The sequence below is a fragment of the Colobus angolensis genome, unplaced genomic scaffold (genome assembly GCF_000951035.1).
Source record: "Colobus angolensis palliatus isolate OR3802 unplaced genomic scaffold, Cang.pa_1.0 Scaffold67, whole genome shotgun sequence".
Taxonomy (NCBI): Eukaryota; Metazoa; Chordata; class Mammalia; order Primates; family Cercopithecidae; genus Colobus; species Colobus angolensis.
The window spans coordinates 567,665-585,203 of record NW_012120376.1 but is presented as its reverse complement, the minus strand read 5'-3'; the positions used below and the strand labels follow the sequence as shown (position 1 = coordinate 585,203).

The 17,539-nt window shown below is 42.0% G+C and overlaps 1 protein-coding gene across 1 annotated transcript in view; it reads right to left on the bottom strand.

The window, feature by feature from the left end:
* The window catches only part of PPM1H (protein phosphatase, Mg2+/Mn2+ dependent, 1H), a 295,323-nt gene that overhangs the window by 162,397 nt on the left and 115,387 nt on the right, over positions 1-17,539 (bottom strand). Inside the window, exon 3 of the mRNA XM_011925963.1 lies at positions 585-929. Coding sequence (XP_011781353.1) covers positions 585-929 — 345 coding nt within the window. The remainder of the gene's footprint in view (positions 1-584; positions 930-17,539) is intronic.

Genomic DNA, 17,539 nt, shown 5'->3' with positions numbered 1-17,539 from the left:
AAATAAAAGCAATAAGGCCTGTATTTAATAAGCCTATGACCTCATGCACTGTCTCTTTCATCTTCTTTTACTTTTTTTTTTTTTTTTTTTTTGAGACGCAGTCTTGCTCTGTTGCTCAGGCTGCAGCGCAGTGGCGCACTCTCGGCTCACTGCAACCTATCTCCAGGGATCAAACAATTCTCCCGCCTCAGCCTCCCGAGTAGCTGGGATTACAGGCAACCGCCATTATGCCCGGCTAATTTTTGTATTTCTGTAGAGATGGGGTTTCACCATGTTGGCCAGGCTGGTCTTGAATTCCTGACCTCCCATCTGGCTTCCCAAACTGCTGGGATTTCAAACGTGAGCCACCGCACCCAGCCTTCTACATTTTTGCCAGCAACTGGTGCCAGGAACTCTGTCTGCTGCCAATTTCTATTGGGAACGGAAGCTCCATTATCACAAGGGGCCATCCGGGTGGAGCCGGGCGGCAAAACCGTGCGCTTTCTGGGAGCCCTCCAGGAAGGACAGACAGACCTGGCGCAGGCGCCCGACTGGCCCTGCTGCCCCAGGAATACCTCCCAGGGATACCTCCCAGGAATACCTACCATTTCCTTGAATGCACTTTCAAGCGCCCCGATGACCAGGCACTCATGGGGAATCTTCTTCTCGGTAAAGAAGCGCGTGGGGGGCGTGCTGGGTGAGCCCGGAGCCCCCACCCCTCCGCGCAGGGAGGCTGCCCGGGTCAGAGTCCGGCTGTTGGCAGGTGTGTTCTCAGGCTCCTCCCCTAGGCAGGTGGGGGGCAGAACGGCGGAGTTCTTCAGGATGTCCACGATGTCCTGCAGCTGCTCCGTGACGTGGTGCTGCAGCAGGCGCGACGCCACCACCGCTGCCCCGGACCCCGCGTGCCCGTCAAACAGCGACCAATAGTGGCAGGAAACACCCTCGGATTCCTGTGGGAGAGGACGGCAAGGAGGAGTGAGAACGGCTGTGGCCTTTGCCCCAGGGTCATACAGATTGTGCGACACCTATGGGACTGGGCGTTCACTTGGTTGTCTGTCTGTCGTCTGCAAACAATGCAGTCAAAACATAGCAAACAAAACAAACAAAACGCTTAGGGAAGGGTCCCAAATGAGTCACTATTGTTACCAGCACCAGAAGGATGAAGTGGTCCCTGCCTCCCTACCTAGTAAGCGAGCCCAAATGATCACATACTAAGCTACTACTTGGAGGGTGAGATCTACTTTAATTTGAGGTGTAAATGTTTGCGTAAAACTCTCCTACAAACAGACAAGTCTGTATGAGTCCAGCTTGAACATCTAACTCCTTACCTCCCGTTTTTTTTTTTTTTTTTTTTGAGATAGTCTCACTGTGTCGCCCAGGCTGGAGTTCAGTGGCATGATCTAGACTCATTGCAACCTCTGCCGCCCAGGTTCAAGCAATTCTCATGCCTCAGTCTCTGGAGTAGGTGGGACTACAGGCATGTGCCACCACACCAAGCTAATTTTTTTTTTTTTTTTGTATTTTTAGTAGAGACAAGGTTTCACCATGTTGGCCAGGCTGGTCTCAAACTCCCGGCCTCAAGTGATCTGCCCACCTTGGCTTCCTAAAGTGCTGAGATTTTCCCAAAGCGCTGGGATTATAGGCGTGAGCCACCGTGCCTGGAATCTCCTGTCTATTTCATTCCCAGAGTAGGTTTGGTCTGGGGCCTTGGAAAAAGGCCCTTTCTCAGGTTTTACAATGGGAAATAAGTAGACCCATTTTCCCCTTTCAGAGCCCTTAAATGCTGGGATAATTGTTCCATCTTTCCTGGTCTACATCCTGAATTTTCAGAACAAGTTTTCACCCTAGACACCTAGTCTAGTCCAGGCCTCACAAGATGCAGCCAGTTCAAATCTCCTCTTTATACTTTCCACCTCCCTTAGTTCTCCAGCTGATGTGGAGAACTAGTCTCCAGCTGATGTGGACTCTCAGTCTCTCCATTCCCTCTTCCTGACTTACGGCTACATGCAACCTGTGGTTCCCTTATCTACGTTGGGTTTAGTGGCTGCCGGTGGATTTCTAGACTATGTCAAGACAAGCACTTTTGAATCCATGTTTGAATTACACATGCATTAGACCTTAGAGAAAAGGAGCTCCATTATGATATAGCTGATAGAATAGAGAGCTTAGAAATAAATCCACACATATGTTGTCAACTAATCTTTGACAAGGGTACCAAGAATACACATTAGGGAAAGAAGAGTCTCTTCAATAAATGATATTAGGAAAAGTGAATATCCCTAAGCAAAAGAATGAAGGGGGAGCCCTCTTCTTACATCATATACAGAAACCAACTCAAAATAGCCTAAAGTCTTAGATGTAAGACCTGAAATCATACAACTCCTAGAAAAAAACATGGGGGAAAAACTCCTTGATATTGGTCTTGGCAATGATTATTTAGATATGATACCCAAAGCACAGGCAACAAAGCAAAAACAAACAAGTGGGACTACTAAAATGTTTCTGCACAGCAAAGGAAGTAATCAACAAAACCAAAAGGTAGGTAGCCTATGGCATGAGAAGAAACACTTGCAAAGCATGTGTGTGATAAGGGGTTAATTTTCAAAACATACAAGAAACTCCTATAATTCTATTGCATACAAAACAAAATAAGCAAGCCAATGAAAAAATGGGCAAAGGGCTTGAAGAGACATTTCATCAAAGATGACAAATGGCCAGCAGGCTTGTGAAAAGATGCTCACCATTGATACCTTTCATAAACTCAGTGAACTGAAATTAAGGACCTTCCCCAACCAGATAAGGGGCATCTAAGGAAAATCTATAGCTCATATCATATTTCATGGTGAAATACTGAATGCTTTCCCATAACATTGGGCAAAATAAAAAAAATGTGTGCTCTCACTACTTCTTTTCAACATCATACTGGAGAGTTCTAGATAGTCAAGAAAAAAGAAAAGGCTTAAAGACTGCATAAGAAAATAGCTGGGCACAGTGGCTCATGCCTGTAATCCTAGCTACTCAGAAAGCTGAAATGGGAGAATCCCTTGAATCCAGGAGGAGGAGGTTGCAAGAGGCCAAGATCTTGCCACTGGATTCCAGCCTGGGGTGACAGAGTGACCCTGTCTCAAAAAAAAAAAAAAAAAAAAAAGAAAGAAAAAAGATTGCTTAAGAAAATAAAGTTGCATTTATCCTGGCTTTGAGCAATTTGAGCATGATGTACCTTAGTGTCATTTTCTTCATGTTTCATGTGCTTGGAGTTTGTCTTTCTAGATCTGTGGACTTACAGTTATTACATATTATTTAGAAAAATTTCACCCATTATTTCTTAAAAAATGTTTTTTTGGTATTCTTCTCTCTTTTCTCCTTGGAAGAATCTAATTATACCTGTAGTAGTCCCTGGAGGTTGTCCCATAGCTCATTAAGGATGCTTTCATTTTTTCAATGGTTCATTTTGGTTAATTTCTACTCCAATGTATTAAACTCACTGTTTTCTTAATCTTTTTCTTTTTTATTAAAAAACGGACAAAGGATCTGAATAGACATTTCTCAAATTAAGACATGCAAGTGGCTAACAGGTATATGAAAAAGTGCTCAAAATCAATAATCATCAGGAAAATGCAAATCAAAACCACAATGAGATAGCACCTCACACCTGTTAGGATCGCTATTATTTAAAAAAAAATACAAAAAAACAAAAAACGACACAAGTGTTAGTGAGGATGTGGCGAAAAAGGAACCTTCTGTTCTGTCAGTGGGAATGTCAATGAGTACAGCCATTACAGAAAACAGTATGGAGGTTCCTCAAAAAATTAAAAATAGAACCATCATATGAAGCAATTTTACTGCTGGTTACATAACAAAAGGAAATGAAATCAGTATCTATAGCCCAACGTTCATTGCAGCATTATTCACAACAGTCAAGACACTGAAACAACCTTAGCATCCATCGATGAATGGTAAAGAAAATGTGGTGTATACTACTTACTTACAATAAGATATTATTCAGCCACAAAAAGAAGGAAATTCTGCCATTTGCAACAACATGAATGAACCTGGAGGGCATTATGCTAAGTGAAATAAGACAGACACAGAAAGACAAATACCGCTTGATCTCATATGTGGAATCTAAAAAAGAGTCAAACTCATAGAAGCAGAGAGTAGAATGGTGGTTGCCAGGCGCTGGGGTTGAGGAAATGGGGAGATAATGGTCAAAGGGTACAAAGTTTCAGTTATAAAATGAGTAAGTTCTGGGGATCTAATGTACAGTATAGTGACTATAATTAATAACACTGTACTATATACTTGAAATTACCTAAGAGAGTAGATTTTAAGTGTCCTCACTACAAATACACAAAAACTGGTAACTATGTAAGGGAATGGATGTATTAACTTGATTGTGGCAGTCATTTCACAATGTACCCATGTATCAGATCATGCACACCTAAATGCATGATTTCTGTCAATCACACCTCAATAAAACTGGGAAAAATAAAACATTACATTTGAAAAAATGTAACTAGAGGGGTAGGATATAAAACCCTAAGATATAAAACACCAAATATTTATATATTTGGGATCTCTATTTTCAGAAAATTGATGGACAAAGGGGTAAAGTATACATATAACATCTACTTCTGACTAGTTGGCTTGTCTACCCTACAGCAATAAATACTGAAGGTTTTTTTTTTTTTTTAACTGAAGCCATTAAATAAAATTCTTAGTATAATGCCAGTAGATACTGAGTAGGTATGGTGACATGAGCCATTACTCTGTGCTCTTTAAAACTTCATTTCCATTCAATTCTGTGCTAGGTGCTAAGAAATAAAATAGTTGATTTTTAATTCAACCAATACGTGATTTGAGTACTTTCTATGCAACAGGTTCTAGAGTAGGCAGTAGAGATAAAAGATTGGCTGAAAGAGATATCAGACATGGCTTGACCTTAATAGTCCAGTGGGGAAGAGAAATACTGAGTGATATGGTTTGGATTTGCGCCCCCTGCCAAACCTCAGGTTGAATTGTGATCCCCAGTGTTGGAGGAGGGGCCTGGTGGGAGGTGACTGCATCATGGGGGTGGATTTCCCCTTGTTGTTCTTGCCACAGTGAGTGAATTCTCATGAGATCTGGTTGTTTAAAAGTGTGTAGCACCTCCACCTTCACTCTCTTCCTTCTCTGGCCATGTAAGACGTGCCTGCTTCCCCTTCACCTTCCACCATGACTGAACGTTTCCCTAAGGCCTCCCCAGTCATGCTTCCTGTACAGCCTGTGGACCAGTGAGCCAATTAAACCTCTTTTCTTTGTAAACTACCCAGTTTCAGGTATTTCTTTTCTTTTCTTTTCTTTTTTTTTTTTTTGAGACGGAGTCTTGCTCTGTCGCCCGGGCTGGAGTGCAGTGGCCGGATATCAGCTCACTGCAAGCTCCGCCTCCCAGGTTCATGCCATTCTCCTGCTTCAGCCTCCTGAGTAGCTGGGACTACAGGTGCCCGCCACCTCGCCCGGCTAGTTTTTTGTATTTTTAGTAGAGACGGGGTTTCACCGGGTTAGCCAGGATGGTCTCGATCTCCTGACCTCATGATCCGCCCGTCTCGGCCTCCCAAAGTGCTGGGATTACAGGCTTGAGCCACGGCGCCCGGCCTTAGGTATTTCTTTAGAGAAGTGAGAGAACATACTGACACACTGATCAAATAATCACACATATAAACATAAGATCACAAGTCTGATCAAAGAGAGGACAAGGAGAAATTCTCAGTACTACAAGGCCAGCCTACAGAGGGACAGGACACATTGGAGAAGGCTTCCTGAGGACATCAGGACTAGGCTGAGGATGCATGGAAGTTCATGAGATAAGGAGGGGAGGGGAGAGAATGCCAAGCAGAGCAACAGCAGGTGCAAGGCCCCTGCAGTAGAAGGGGCATAGACTAAACCATGGCCATGTGGCTGAGCAGGAGAGTGAGGAGCAAGATGAGAGTGGAGAGAGAGGTAGCAGCTAGAACACTCATTTTTTACAGGACACGTGAAGGATCCTGGCTTAGCTTAAGTGTAACAACAACATAAAAAACCATTGACTGAAGTGAGAATAACACAATCAATTTATGTTTTTAAACAATCACTCAAGCTATTCTGTGAGATTAGAAGGGAAGTAAGGGTGAAAGTGATGATGCTAAGATAGGAGGTAAACGCTGCCCTAAAAAACATTCAGTCACATCCAGGCCATAAGAAACACATATGAACAATGAAAAGCATCATAAAACAGAGGTATAAACAGTAAGAGCTCTAACTCACAGGAAAGTGGAAAGAACAATGATTACAGATGAGAAGATTTGAATTCTAATCCCATATTCAACACCAATCATCAGCTGAATGGAGGCAGGACAGGTGTTGGGCCACTAGCTGGTTGTCCCTTTTGCTTAACATTTCTATGCCATGGTTCGTTGTTGTTGTTTTTTAATCACTTGAACTAGATAAAAACAAGTTCATAATGAGATTTTAAAATCTTCAATGTCCTCCTATGCTAGGGGGATGTAAAGTGAGGGACATACTATTTGGGGAAATACAACCAAAGTGTGTGCGTAGAGTTCAGCTCAGTTGTTAAAAGTGTAAGAGACCCTAAGGTCAGAGAAACACATCCAGTTACAGGTCCAGAAAAACCTTCCCATCATTTATTTAGTTTTTGAGACAGGGTCTTGCTCTGTCACCCAGGCTGGAGTGCACTGGCACAACCATGACTTACTGAAGCCTCAACCTCTCAGGCTCGAGTGATCCTCCAGCATCCGCCTCTCAAGCAGCTGGGACTACAGGCATGCACCACCACATCCAGCTCATTTTTGTATTTTTCAGAGATGAGGTTTTGCTATGTTGCCCAGGCTAGTGAAGTCCTGGGCTCAAGCAGTCCTCCTGCCTTAGCCTCCAAAAGTGCTGGGATTATAGGTATGAGGCACTGTGTTTGGCCACCCATCCCATCATTTAATGAACCTTATATAGCAGGCAATACTCTAAATGCTTTACAAATATGAACTCATTTAATCCTTACTCCAGTCCTCTGTGAGAGGTGTGGTAATTATCTGCATTTTATACTGTAGGAAAATGAGAGACAGAGAATATAACCACTCTAGGTCATCTGTTAAGTTATGCAGCAGAGATCAGAGTTCATGCTTTCAGCCATCAACCTCTTTGCTAAGGTGACCACCCCTACCCTATCCCCAGAGGGAAAGCTTGCCTTAATTTATACATAGTGCCAGAGTCCATTTTTCTACTCTACAACCTGAGTTGCAACCAGAGTGATTTTTTCCTAAAATACAAATTTGGTCATTTTCTTTTATGAGTCTAACAGCCTGCTCTATGAGCTGGCTCTTGTCCATGAGCCTCTAGTTTGCAGTCTCTGATAATCTCCCCACATTCTAGACCTTACTCAATTCCCACCCACACCAAACTACCAAACTTGCAGCTCATCACAAACCACTAACCATCACCACCTCCTTTACATAACTTCCGCCTGGCTTTCAGTACGCAGCTTAAATATCATCTCCTTCCAGAAGCTCCCACTGCACCCTGAGCACCATCTAGACAGTGAACTTGAGGGCTAGGGTGAGATTCCATTCTGGCAAGGCAGACTGGGAAACCTCTATTTACCACCTTGGGGGCACTAGTGAAATGTAATTCCTCTGTACCGAGTAGTGCTATGAAAGCTGCATGGCAAGAAAGAAGCACCAGAATTTAAAAGGCTCATGAAGGACTGCAAGAGGTGTTTCAAAGAACAATATGAGGCCAGAGAGGGCTACATGTGTTTGAAATGTGACCAAAATATTACAGAGAATAAAAATCTATTTTCAAAGGTGGAATGATCAAACAGGTTTTGCTGTACCCTTATTTTTTTTGAGACAGAGTCTGTCACCCAGTCTGTAGTGCAGTGGTGCGACCTTGGCTTACTGCAGCCTCTGCCTCCCAGGCCCAAGTGACTATCCCACTTCAGCCTCTCAAGTAGCTGGTACTAAGGCATGTGCCACCATGCCAGGCTGATTTTGTACTTTTAGTAGAGAGAGGGTTTCACCATGTTGGCCAAGCTGGTCTCAAACTCCTGGCTTCAAGTGATCCACCCACCTCAGCCTCCCAAAGTGCTGAGATCACAGGGGTGAGCTACCAGGCCCAGACTGTACACTTATTTTAAGAAGGATATGGGGATTCTCCCTTCTTTCCTACCTGGTTCTTCTCAAAATGATGCTATCAACTGCTGTAAGGTAAGCAAGATGGTTTGATGCATAAAGTCAGACCTGGGAACATGAAGGAATGAATGTCTCCTCAATGTCACATGAGCAGTGAGGGGCCTTCATCAAGGTTAGGAGTCTAAGCCGGAGATAAGGTAGCCTGGGCAATGCAACTATGAATCTAAGAGATTGGCCTGGGGAATCACAAATGGTATGAACATGATGCTTTTAAAGCATCTGAAACCTGTGATTTCACTGCAAATACACATGTATTGCTTCACGGCTTAGAATCTTTGGTTACCCCCACTGCCCTTAAAATGCCATTTTTTTCCTCTTAGATGCTGACATGTCTTACAGACACTGAATAATCTAGTTACTATTCACTCTTCAGCACATCTCTTGCTTCTCTGAGTGGTCTTGAACGTCTCTCATTTCCTCTCTTCTAACTCTCAGTGACCTCTGGAACTATGACCATCATGTTTTTCTTCTGCCTGAAACACTGATCCCTATCTCTCTGCTTGGAAAACTATTTATCCTTCAGTTTTTGGTGGAAGTGTGACCTATTCCATCAAGCCTGCTTGGATCACCTCAGCCCCTGTGCATCCCATTTTCTGTACCAGTATGCATCAGCCCTGCTCACAGAGACTTCCGTGTGTCTCATTCACTCTGGTATTCCCAATGAGTGCCTGATACAGAATAGATGTTCGATACTTATTAAATATACAAAGAAAGAAAAGGAGAGAATGGTTTTTATTTTTTCAAAGCAATACAGTAGCTTGGCAAATAGGGATTGTAATATCTTCACATTGGTAAAACAAACAGAATATCATAACCCTAATCTACTCCAGGATTGGGGATAACTTGATCTTGCTTTATTTACCCAGGACTATGTCCTCTCAGCTCCCTGAGGCCAAGTGTGCCAAGCAAATAAGGAGCCTGCATCTAGGACCCTGGGAATCTGAGAGGGGCTCCAAGGAAAGCAAAGAGACATTGCCATCTCTGGCTGTACTTGATTGCTGAGCCTCATGGTCCTACATAAGCAATATGAAACTCTCTCCCTCTCTCTCTCAATCCAATCTCTTCTGAGCTAGGGCACATCTACCCCTCATACTATTGGCAAAGGGGGAACATCTCCTCAGTTTGGTATTAACTCTGAGTATAAGATTTTGTGTTTATATGGTAAATAAACAAGGTTTAAGCATTTACATTATTTAACAGTCCAAGGGCAATTTTAGTTATTTAAAATGCTGGGTATTTACTTACACATTTTCAAATGAGTTAAAACAAACATATTCTATCTACCATATGTCTTAACAGAGAAAGGCCACAGGCTTTAGATCAAGACAAATCTGGGTTCTGAAATTTACTACTATGTGACCTGGGGGAACTTACTTAACTTCTCTCAACTCTATTTCCTAAGAAGATAAAGGACAGGGCAAAATGGTGGTATGAACAGTAGGATTGCTTCATGTAATGATACATGTCTTGGAGCCTCCTTTCCTATGTGCCAGGCTCCATGCTGGGCACTAGGGATACAGCAGAGAATGAAAATGTCATGGTTCCCAAGCTCTTGAACTAACAATCTAGAATATGATCAGGTAATTACAAGTGCGATGAGTGTTAGAAAAACAAAGTGCATGGTATCACGTGAATGGATAACATGTATTAAATGTGCAGCTAACCATGGGGTATGGGGGGCACACAGGAAGGGGTATGGCTATGAAAGGATAGCAAGAAGGAGTTCTCTGTCATGATGAAACTGCTCTGAATCCTGGTTGCAGCAGTGATGATATATATCTATGCATATGTTAAAATTCACAAAACTGTATACCAAAAGGAAAAAGTTAATTGTACTGTATATTTTAAAAATAATGAAACATTTAGCACTGTGTTCAGCACATAGGAGTAGCAAAAACACTAGAAGTAATAGTAATTACTTATACTATTAAATAGCCTGAGGGGACACTGAGGAGGTGGAGAGACCAGGCTGCACATCTGAGCTCCTGACTTCCAATTCTGCCAAATGGGGTACTCATCTCGCTCTACTGTGCAACTCCTGTTGCTTCTGTTCACCTTTCTTATTTCCCCTAAAGGAAGTCTTAGTTCAAAGGACATCTGATACGGTTTGGCTGTGTCTCCACCCAAATCTCATCTTAAACTGTAGATCTCATAATCCCCACATGTCATGGGAGGGACCCTGTTGGAGGTAATTGAATCATGGGGGAGGTCACTTCCATGCTGTTCTCGTGATAGTGAGTTCTCATGAGATCTCATGGTTTTAAAAGGGGCTTTCCCTCCCGTTTGCTCTGCACTTCTCCTTTCTGCCACCATGTGAAGAAGGATGTGTTTGCTTCCCCTTCTACCATGATTGTAAGTTTCCTGAGGCCTCCCCAGCCATGCTGAACTGTGAGTCAATTAAACCCCTTTCCTTTATAAATTGCCCAATCTCTGGTATGTCCTTATTAGCAGCATGAGAATAAACTAACACAAATCTATCAAGCACCTATGTTTAATCCCCCTAACATCACAATAAAATGGGTGTCACTCCATTTTGCCAACAGTGAAACTGGGGTACAGATAGTTTCAGTAACTCTACTGGTATGTGGCAGAGATAGGATTTGAACCTAGTTCTTCACACTCCAAGTTAAGGGATCTATCTTCCCAGTGGCACACAACTTTGTGTAATTAATCTCCTTGGCTTCTGTTACTCTGTGGCCTTTGCATTTTAGTGTTGCTTGCGTTATTTTAATTTGGTTATTGCTTACTAGTAATTGCATACGTGTCTGATTGCTAAAATGTTTTGGCAATGGCTCTGCATTACTCTTCTGGAAACTTCAGAAAACGTTGATAGGGCACCAGCACAGGATGCAAATCAGACCCTTCATAATTAGAGTAACCTAGCTCTTGACATAATACACTTTAAAATTACTCATATTCATTTTAACAAATGTTTAACTTTATTTTTGCTCCAGATAAACATGAGTTAAATGTGTACTCCACTTGAAGTAAAACAGTATCAAGCCCCTTCCTGACTTACCATATAATTCAATTTGGCAGAAATCACTTCTGACTCACAAAACAGTAACTTTGAGGCAGTTTTCCTCAAAATTGCACTCTAAATTATTTCATTTACAAAGAATCAGTCTTACAGGCAATTTATAACACACAAATGCCTACCTACCTCTGTTCAGGAATACATCTGCAGCCTGATGAAGGAAGATTCCAGAAGGTGAATAATTGAGAGCTTAAAAATTCTGTTTCTCTTTTAGGCTTTCTCTACAGTAGGCTATTACATTCTCTTCTTGCAAAGGAAACTGCTTTTTAATGATTTTATTTTCCTTTTCCCATTTTTCAAAAAATCTAGTATGCCAGAACTTAATGAGTTCTAACTGGAAAAGACTCCTTGGGCCTTTCAACAAATATAAGATTGTTCCAAACAGAAATCTATCTATTAAACAAGGAGCTGAAGTCATTTCAGAAACAAGCAGGTGGTGTCCATTCAGCTTCAGGTATACTGATTGCAGGGCCAACCAAGGATGTCAAAAATGACCAGCTTAAATTTTAGCCCTACTCAAACAAGAGCCACATCACATGCACCTGAACTCCGGGGAATCCATAGACTAAAACAGCCAGCGTTAGCCATCTGGGTGGTTGTGAGGTACCCACCCCCTCTTATGGAGTGCCAACTAAGAAGGAGAGGTTCTAGACATAACCTCAGACGTTTCCTGTGGAGACCAACAGAAATACCCAGATGTAGGGGAGGAAATACACAAAGCCAAGGAGTGGGGTTTGAGGTATTTGTTCCAGCTTAAAGAAACGACGGTTTTGCCTTCCTTTACTCACTGCACAGAGCTCTAGAGGTTTGCAAACCTCTTCATCCCTCTTCCCCTGAGACTAGTGCTCTCCACACGAAGCACATGACTGTGAGGCGGAATTGAAAAACAGTCGGTCGGCGTGTAAGAGACACGTCAGAAATGCTTCCCTAGTTTTCATTCGGGATGACACTGGCGCCCTCGTGTGGCAGATAAGTCAACCCTCCGCGTGCATGGGATGCTGGTGCTCTTCCATGCCTGTTAGTTTTGGTACACGGCAACCCATTGCAGGGGACCTGTGCCCCTAAGTGGTGATTATACTACTAAATTTTAAACTAAAATTATTCCTCACATAGTGGACAACAGGTTAAAAAGATATCTGCAAACAAACTACAGATAGAAAACATGAGCAAATAAGAACATGTCAGAGCTGGCACTTGATATTCCCAGGAATGACAATCCAGTCATATCTGACAATCATCATCATCATATCTAGCCAAAACACTCTGAAACGCTCAAGGGGACAGGTGAAATATGGAATTATACTCGCTATTGTTAATGATGGATTTTGCCTTGATATATTAGCTAATGATAGCATGAAGTCTTTGCTCTCAGCAAGACAGCAAATGAGTTACTGTATGAAAGACACTTAAATCAATGCCTGGCATACAATTAACACTGTATCACTGTTAGCTGTTATTTTAAAACATTGTCTTTTCATCTTTATTGCCCTTCAATTATTAAGACATTTAAAAAATGTTTAATGTATCTTTATTTTTTATTTATTTATTTTTTTTGAGAAGGAGTCTCGCTCTGTCGCCCGGGCTGGAGTGCAGTGGCCGGATCTCAGCTCACTGCAAGCTCTGCCTCCCGGGTTTACGCCATTCTCCTGCCTCAGCCTCCCGAGTAGCTGGGACTACAGGCGACTGCCACCTCGCCCGGCTAGTTTTTTGTATTTTTTAGTAGAGACGGGGTTTCGTCGTGTTAGCCAGGATGGTCTCGATCTCCTGACCTCGTGATCCGCCCGTCTCGGCCTCCCAAAGTGCTGGGATTACAGGCTTGAGCCACTGCGCCCAGCCATGTATCTTTATAATTTTAAAATAATTATATACTTTACGGATATACAGTAGTAGGTTATATATCAATAAATGATCAATAAATGAACAAACACTTTGGGGTGCATTTTTTTTTAAGAGACAAGGTCTTGCTCTGTCACCCAAGCTGGAATTCAGTGGCATGATCATAGTTCACTGCAGCCTCAATCTCCTGTTTTCAAGGCATCCTCTCACCTCAGCCTCCTGAGTAGCTGGGATGATGGGTGCACCACCACACTAGGCTAATTTATTTTTTATTTTTATTTTTGTAGAGATGAGGTCTCCCTATTTTGCCCAGGCTAGTCTTGAACTCCTGGCCTCAAGCTGTCCTCTCACCTTGGTCCCCCCAAGAAGCTAGGACTACAGGCATGTGCCACCACATCTGGCTAATTTTTAAATCTTTTGTGGAGAGGGTCTTGCTATGTTGCCCAGGCTGGGTCTCAAACTCCTGGCTTCAAGCGACCCTCCTGCCTTGATCTCCCAACGCTTTGAAATTACAGGCATGAGTCACCACACCCTGCCAAAAAAAATTGTTTTTAACTTATGATTTGGAGACTGTTAATTTAGAAATAGTTGTCCGAAGGGAAAAAGTGGTATCCTCCTTAAATAAGTCCTTGGCTTATTTAATATTATTCTTCCCTTTGCTACCCTAACTATTCAGGTGTTTATACAACTGGTAGAGGGGCCATATCAACAGTACGAAAGGCCTGTTGTAGATGTAGAAATCCCACTTTGAGTGACATCTCATGGTTGATTTTTACAAAATGTCCTATATGAGTACAGAATGCACTTTCCAACCGTTCTCTCCCACTGCCAAAGAAAGGGACTGATCACTTCCCCTTGGGGAAACAAAGTTACCATATTCTTCTGTTTCCCCACTATATATGTGATTACATGGTTTGATTTCCATAAAGTTTCTGGCCAGTTTTCCAGGAATCACAGTGAAGATGATAATGCACAGTCCAGAGTACCTGCTACAGGCATTCCATCCACAGGGCTTTCAATGTCCGGTTTTTCATTTGATCCTCACAGTACCACAGTGAAAGGGAGAAGAATAAGCCAATGAGGAGGTAGAGATGAGAGAACATTTGAGTGACTTCATGAAAGCCCTTCCTAGGGCCCACGTTCTATTGCTGTCCACATGGAGCCATGACCCTACAGTGTAGTTCACTTTTTACCATACCTCTTTTTTTGACTAAATTGTTCAGATACTCTGCTCTGCGGTGGAGGAAAAAAATCCCTTAATTTCATATACCTTAATGAATATGCTGCTTCCTTCTCAGCATATGTCAATATGAATTGTAGGTTTCTTTGGCTGAATTCCTCCAACATAATGAGACAGTAAGGTGCAGGATAGGTTTAGTAAGTTTGGCTTTTGTTTTTAAATGGCAATTTAGACCTGTCTTAAAATATTAATTTATAAAAGGAAGGACAAAGTTTGTAACAGTTTTTGCTAAACTGCATTGTGACTTATTCTAGAATCAACTCGGGAATATTCTTAAACTATTAGTTACACATCAACAACTTCTCCCTAAATTAGTTTACGGAAAAAACGTAAGTACTGCGAAATAATACTGAAGTGCAGTTGCCAATCCACTATTAGAAACAACAACAACAATAGATAATATTTATTAAGCACTTACCCCATGCACTATTCTAAGCACTTTTCATATTTTAACTCATTTTGCTCTGATAAGCCTATGAAATAGCACCTATTATCACCAGTTTACAGATGGGAAAATTGAGGTATGGAGAAGCCAACTGACTTGCACAAGATAACACATCTAGTAAGGGGGAGAGACAGGATTCAAACTCATGTATTCATGCTTATCCAATCAGAAGGCTTTTTTTTGCTTCCCATGGTTTATGCAAATGATGGCCTTTCTATAATTTAGCAAGAAAATGGACTATAAAGAGAAGACGATAATCTCATTTTAGCTCTGTTTTTCACCTGAGTAAGAGCTATTACAGTTTCTGAGTTGACAGGGGACACTGCTAACTAACTCCCATATCAAAAGAGAAACCATAAAGGAAATGAGAAAATATTTAGTATCAAATTTTATTGAAATTATACATATCAACATTAGGAATTATTCTTCCTTGATGTCTGACTTTCCCAAAGAGATTTTCCTGCTCCATGTCTCAACTGCTAATGGATACAGAGGCAGCATGGTGTAAGTCTAGATGCTGACGCCAGACTGCTTGGGTTCAACCAACATCTACACTTTCTAGCTCTGTGCCTCAGCTTCCTCACCAGTCAAAAAAAGGCAATAATAATACATATTTATGCACATATTACAGTTTGGGCACTCCTAATCCAAAAGTCTGGAAAATGCTCTGAAATGCAAAACTTTTGAGCACGGACATGACATCACAAGTGGAGAATTCTACACCTGATCTCAGTGGGTCATGGTAGAAGCACAGGCACACTACATCTCATTTATTTAGCAACCCCAAGGAAAAGAAAACTACCTTCAGGTTGTGTGTATAAGGTGCATACAAAACACGAATGAATTCTGTGTTTAAACTTAGGTCTCATTCCCAAGATATCTCATTATGTATATGCAAATAGTCCAAAATCTGAAAAAATCTGAAATCCAAAACACTTCTGGTTTCAGGCATTTTGGATAAGGGATACTCAGCCTATATGAGGTTAAATGAATTAATACTGGCAAGGCACTAAAATCAGTGTCTGGTACATGAGTGCTGAGTATTATTTATGTTTTTTTTTTTTTAGAAGAAATGAAAGAAGAAAAAAAGTTTATTGCCCCTGACAATGTTCTTCCCACTTAAAGCTGCGGGAAGTCAGATTATAAGTGAAGCAAGAAGAAATTTCCATCTCAACATAATTTATTTTCCTTGCACCTTACATTTTGCCACAGTGGGAAACTATAGTAAAACCATGTTGTGTTCTCAGCTACCATGTACATCTTGGTCAAACCTGGTCTTCAGAGTCATCCAACACCCACCAAGAAGGGATCTTTAAAGGGACTCTAGCTGACATCAGTCTCCTCAATTTCTGGGTATAAAATCATCCATCTTAATCACTGGCAAGAGTTCTATTTCCCTAGAACTAAAAGAGTTTTGAAAGAAACCACTGCATTACTGACCAAAAAAAAAAAACTGGCCAGGTGCAGTGGTTCATGCTTATAATCCCAGCACTTTGGGAGGCCGCGGTGGGAGGTTCACGAAGTCAGGAGATCCAGACCATCCTGGCTAACACGGTGAAACCCCGTCTCTACTAAAAATACAAAAATTTAGCTGGGTGTGGTGGCGGGTGCCTGTAGTCCCAGCTACCCAGGAGGCTGAGGCAGGAGAATGGCATGAACCCAGGAGGCGGAGCTTGCAGTGAGCCAAGATCACACCACTGCACTCCAGCCTGGGCAACAGAGGGAGACCTTGTCTCAAAGAGAAAAAAAAAAACCTAAGAAGAAAAGAAAATTCTTATTTTCTTCATATGAGCAGAACAAGGAACAAAATGTTAGCATAATAAAATGAGATGAATAAAAGGCTGCTCCTATTACATTTTTATAGCTGACATCATTGCAGGGAGCCAACTGCCCGATGAGGGCCAAACATTCCAAAGGGCCGCTGTTGTAGAACCAGAAGCAATCTTCATGTCACGTTTTGGGGGTGAAAGAGTACTTCTTACAAAAACAGATAAAAAGAATGGCAAAACCTCCGTTCGGAAAGTTGAAATAGTCCCTTTCTCACGTTCCTTTTGCCTCTCCCTGCCCCATTTTGATTCTATTTGCCTGGAGTTCCCACAGTGCTGCCCCGTCCTCTGCTGAGAAAGATAATCAGCTTTCCTCTCCCCTGCTGATGGTCTTGGCTGAGATGCTGACACAGCCATCTCCTGTTATTGTAATTAGACACTGAACTAGCAGATTTTGAAACCACACACTTTGATGTGTTTTGGCTAAATTAAACAACACAAGGGTGCTCCTAAGGAAGTAGACTTGGAATGCATGTGTTCACACAGAAGTCTAGTCTCAAGTCAAAAACAATCTGTTCCAAATAGGGAGTCAGATGTGGGCAAAAAAAATGCCCTGGTTATGGCCACAATACCCTAAATATTTCCCACCTACGCATCTTATGTAAGTACATGCACTTCTTATCTTAATGCTAGGTTATGACATGCCTTTCACAGTGATCTCTTTCTCCTTCCACAGAGAAGTCACCTGGTACCATCCTCCTCTTATCTCATTCCTGGAATGACTAAATATTTGGAAACTAAAAAGCAAAATCTCTTGGAAAAGCTGTGTTTTCACCTGAGGATGGCAATCAGTGTGATAAATAAAGACTCTTTGTAACCTTCCAAGTCAAAGGAAAGAAAACCTAGCAATGGCGATTCATGTCCACAAATCTTGAGCTGGTTAATTTAAAAGCCTTCTGTGGGCCGGGCGCGGTGGCTCAAGCCTGTAATCCCAGCACTTTGGGAGGCCGAGACGGG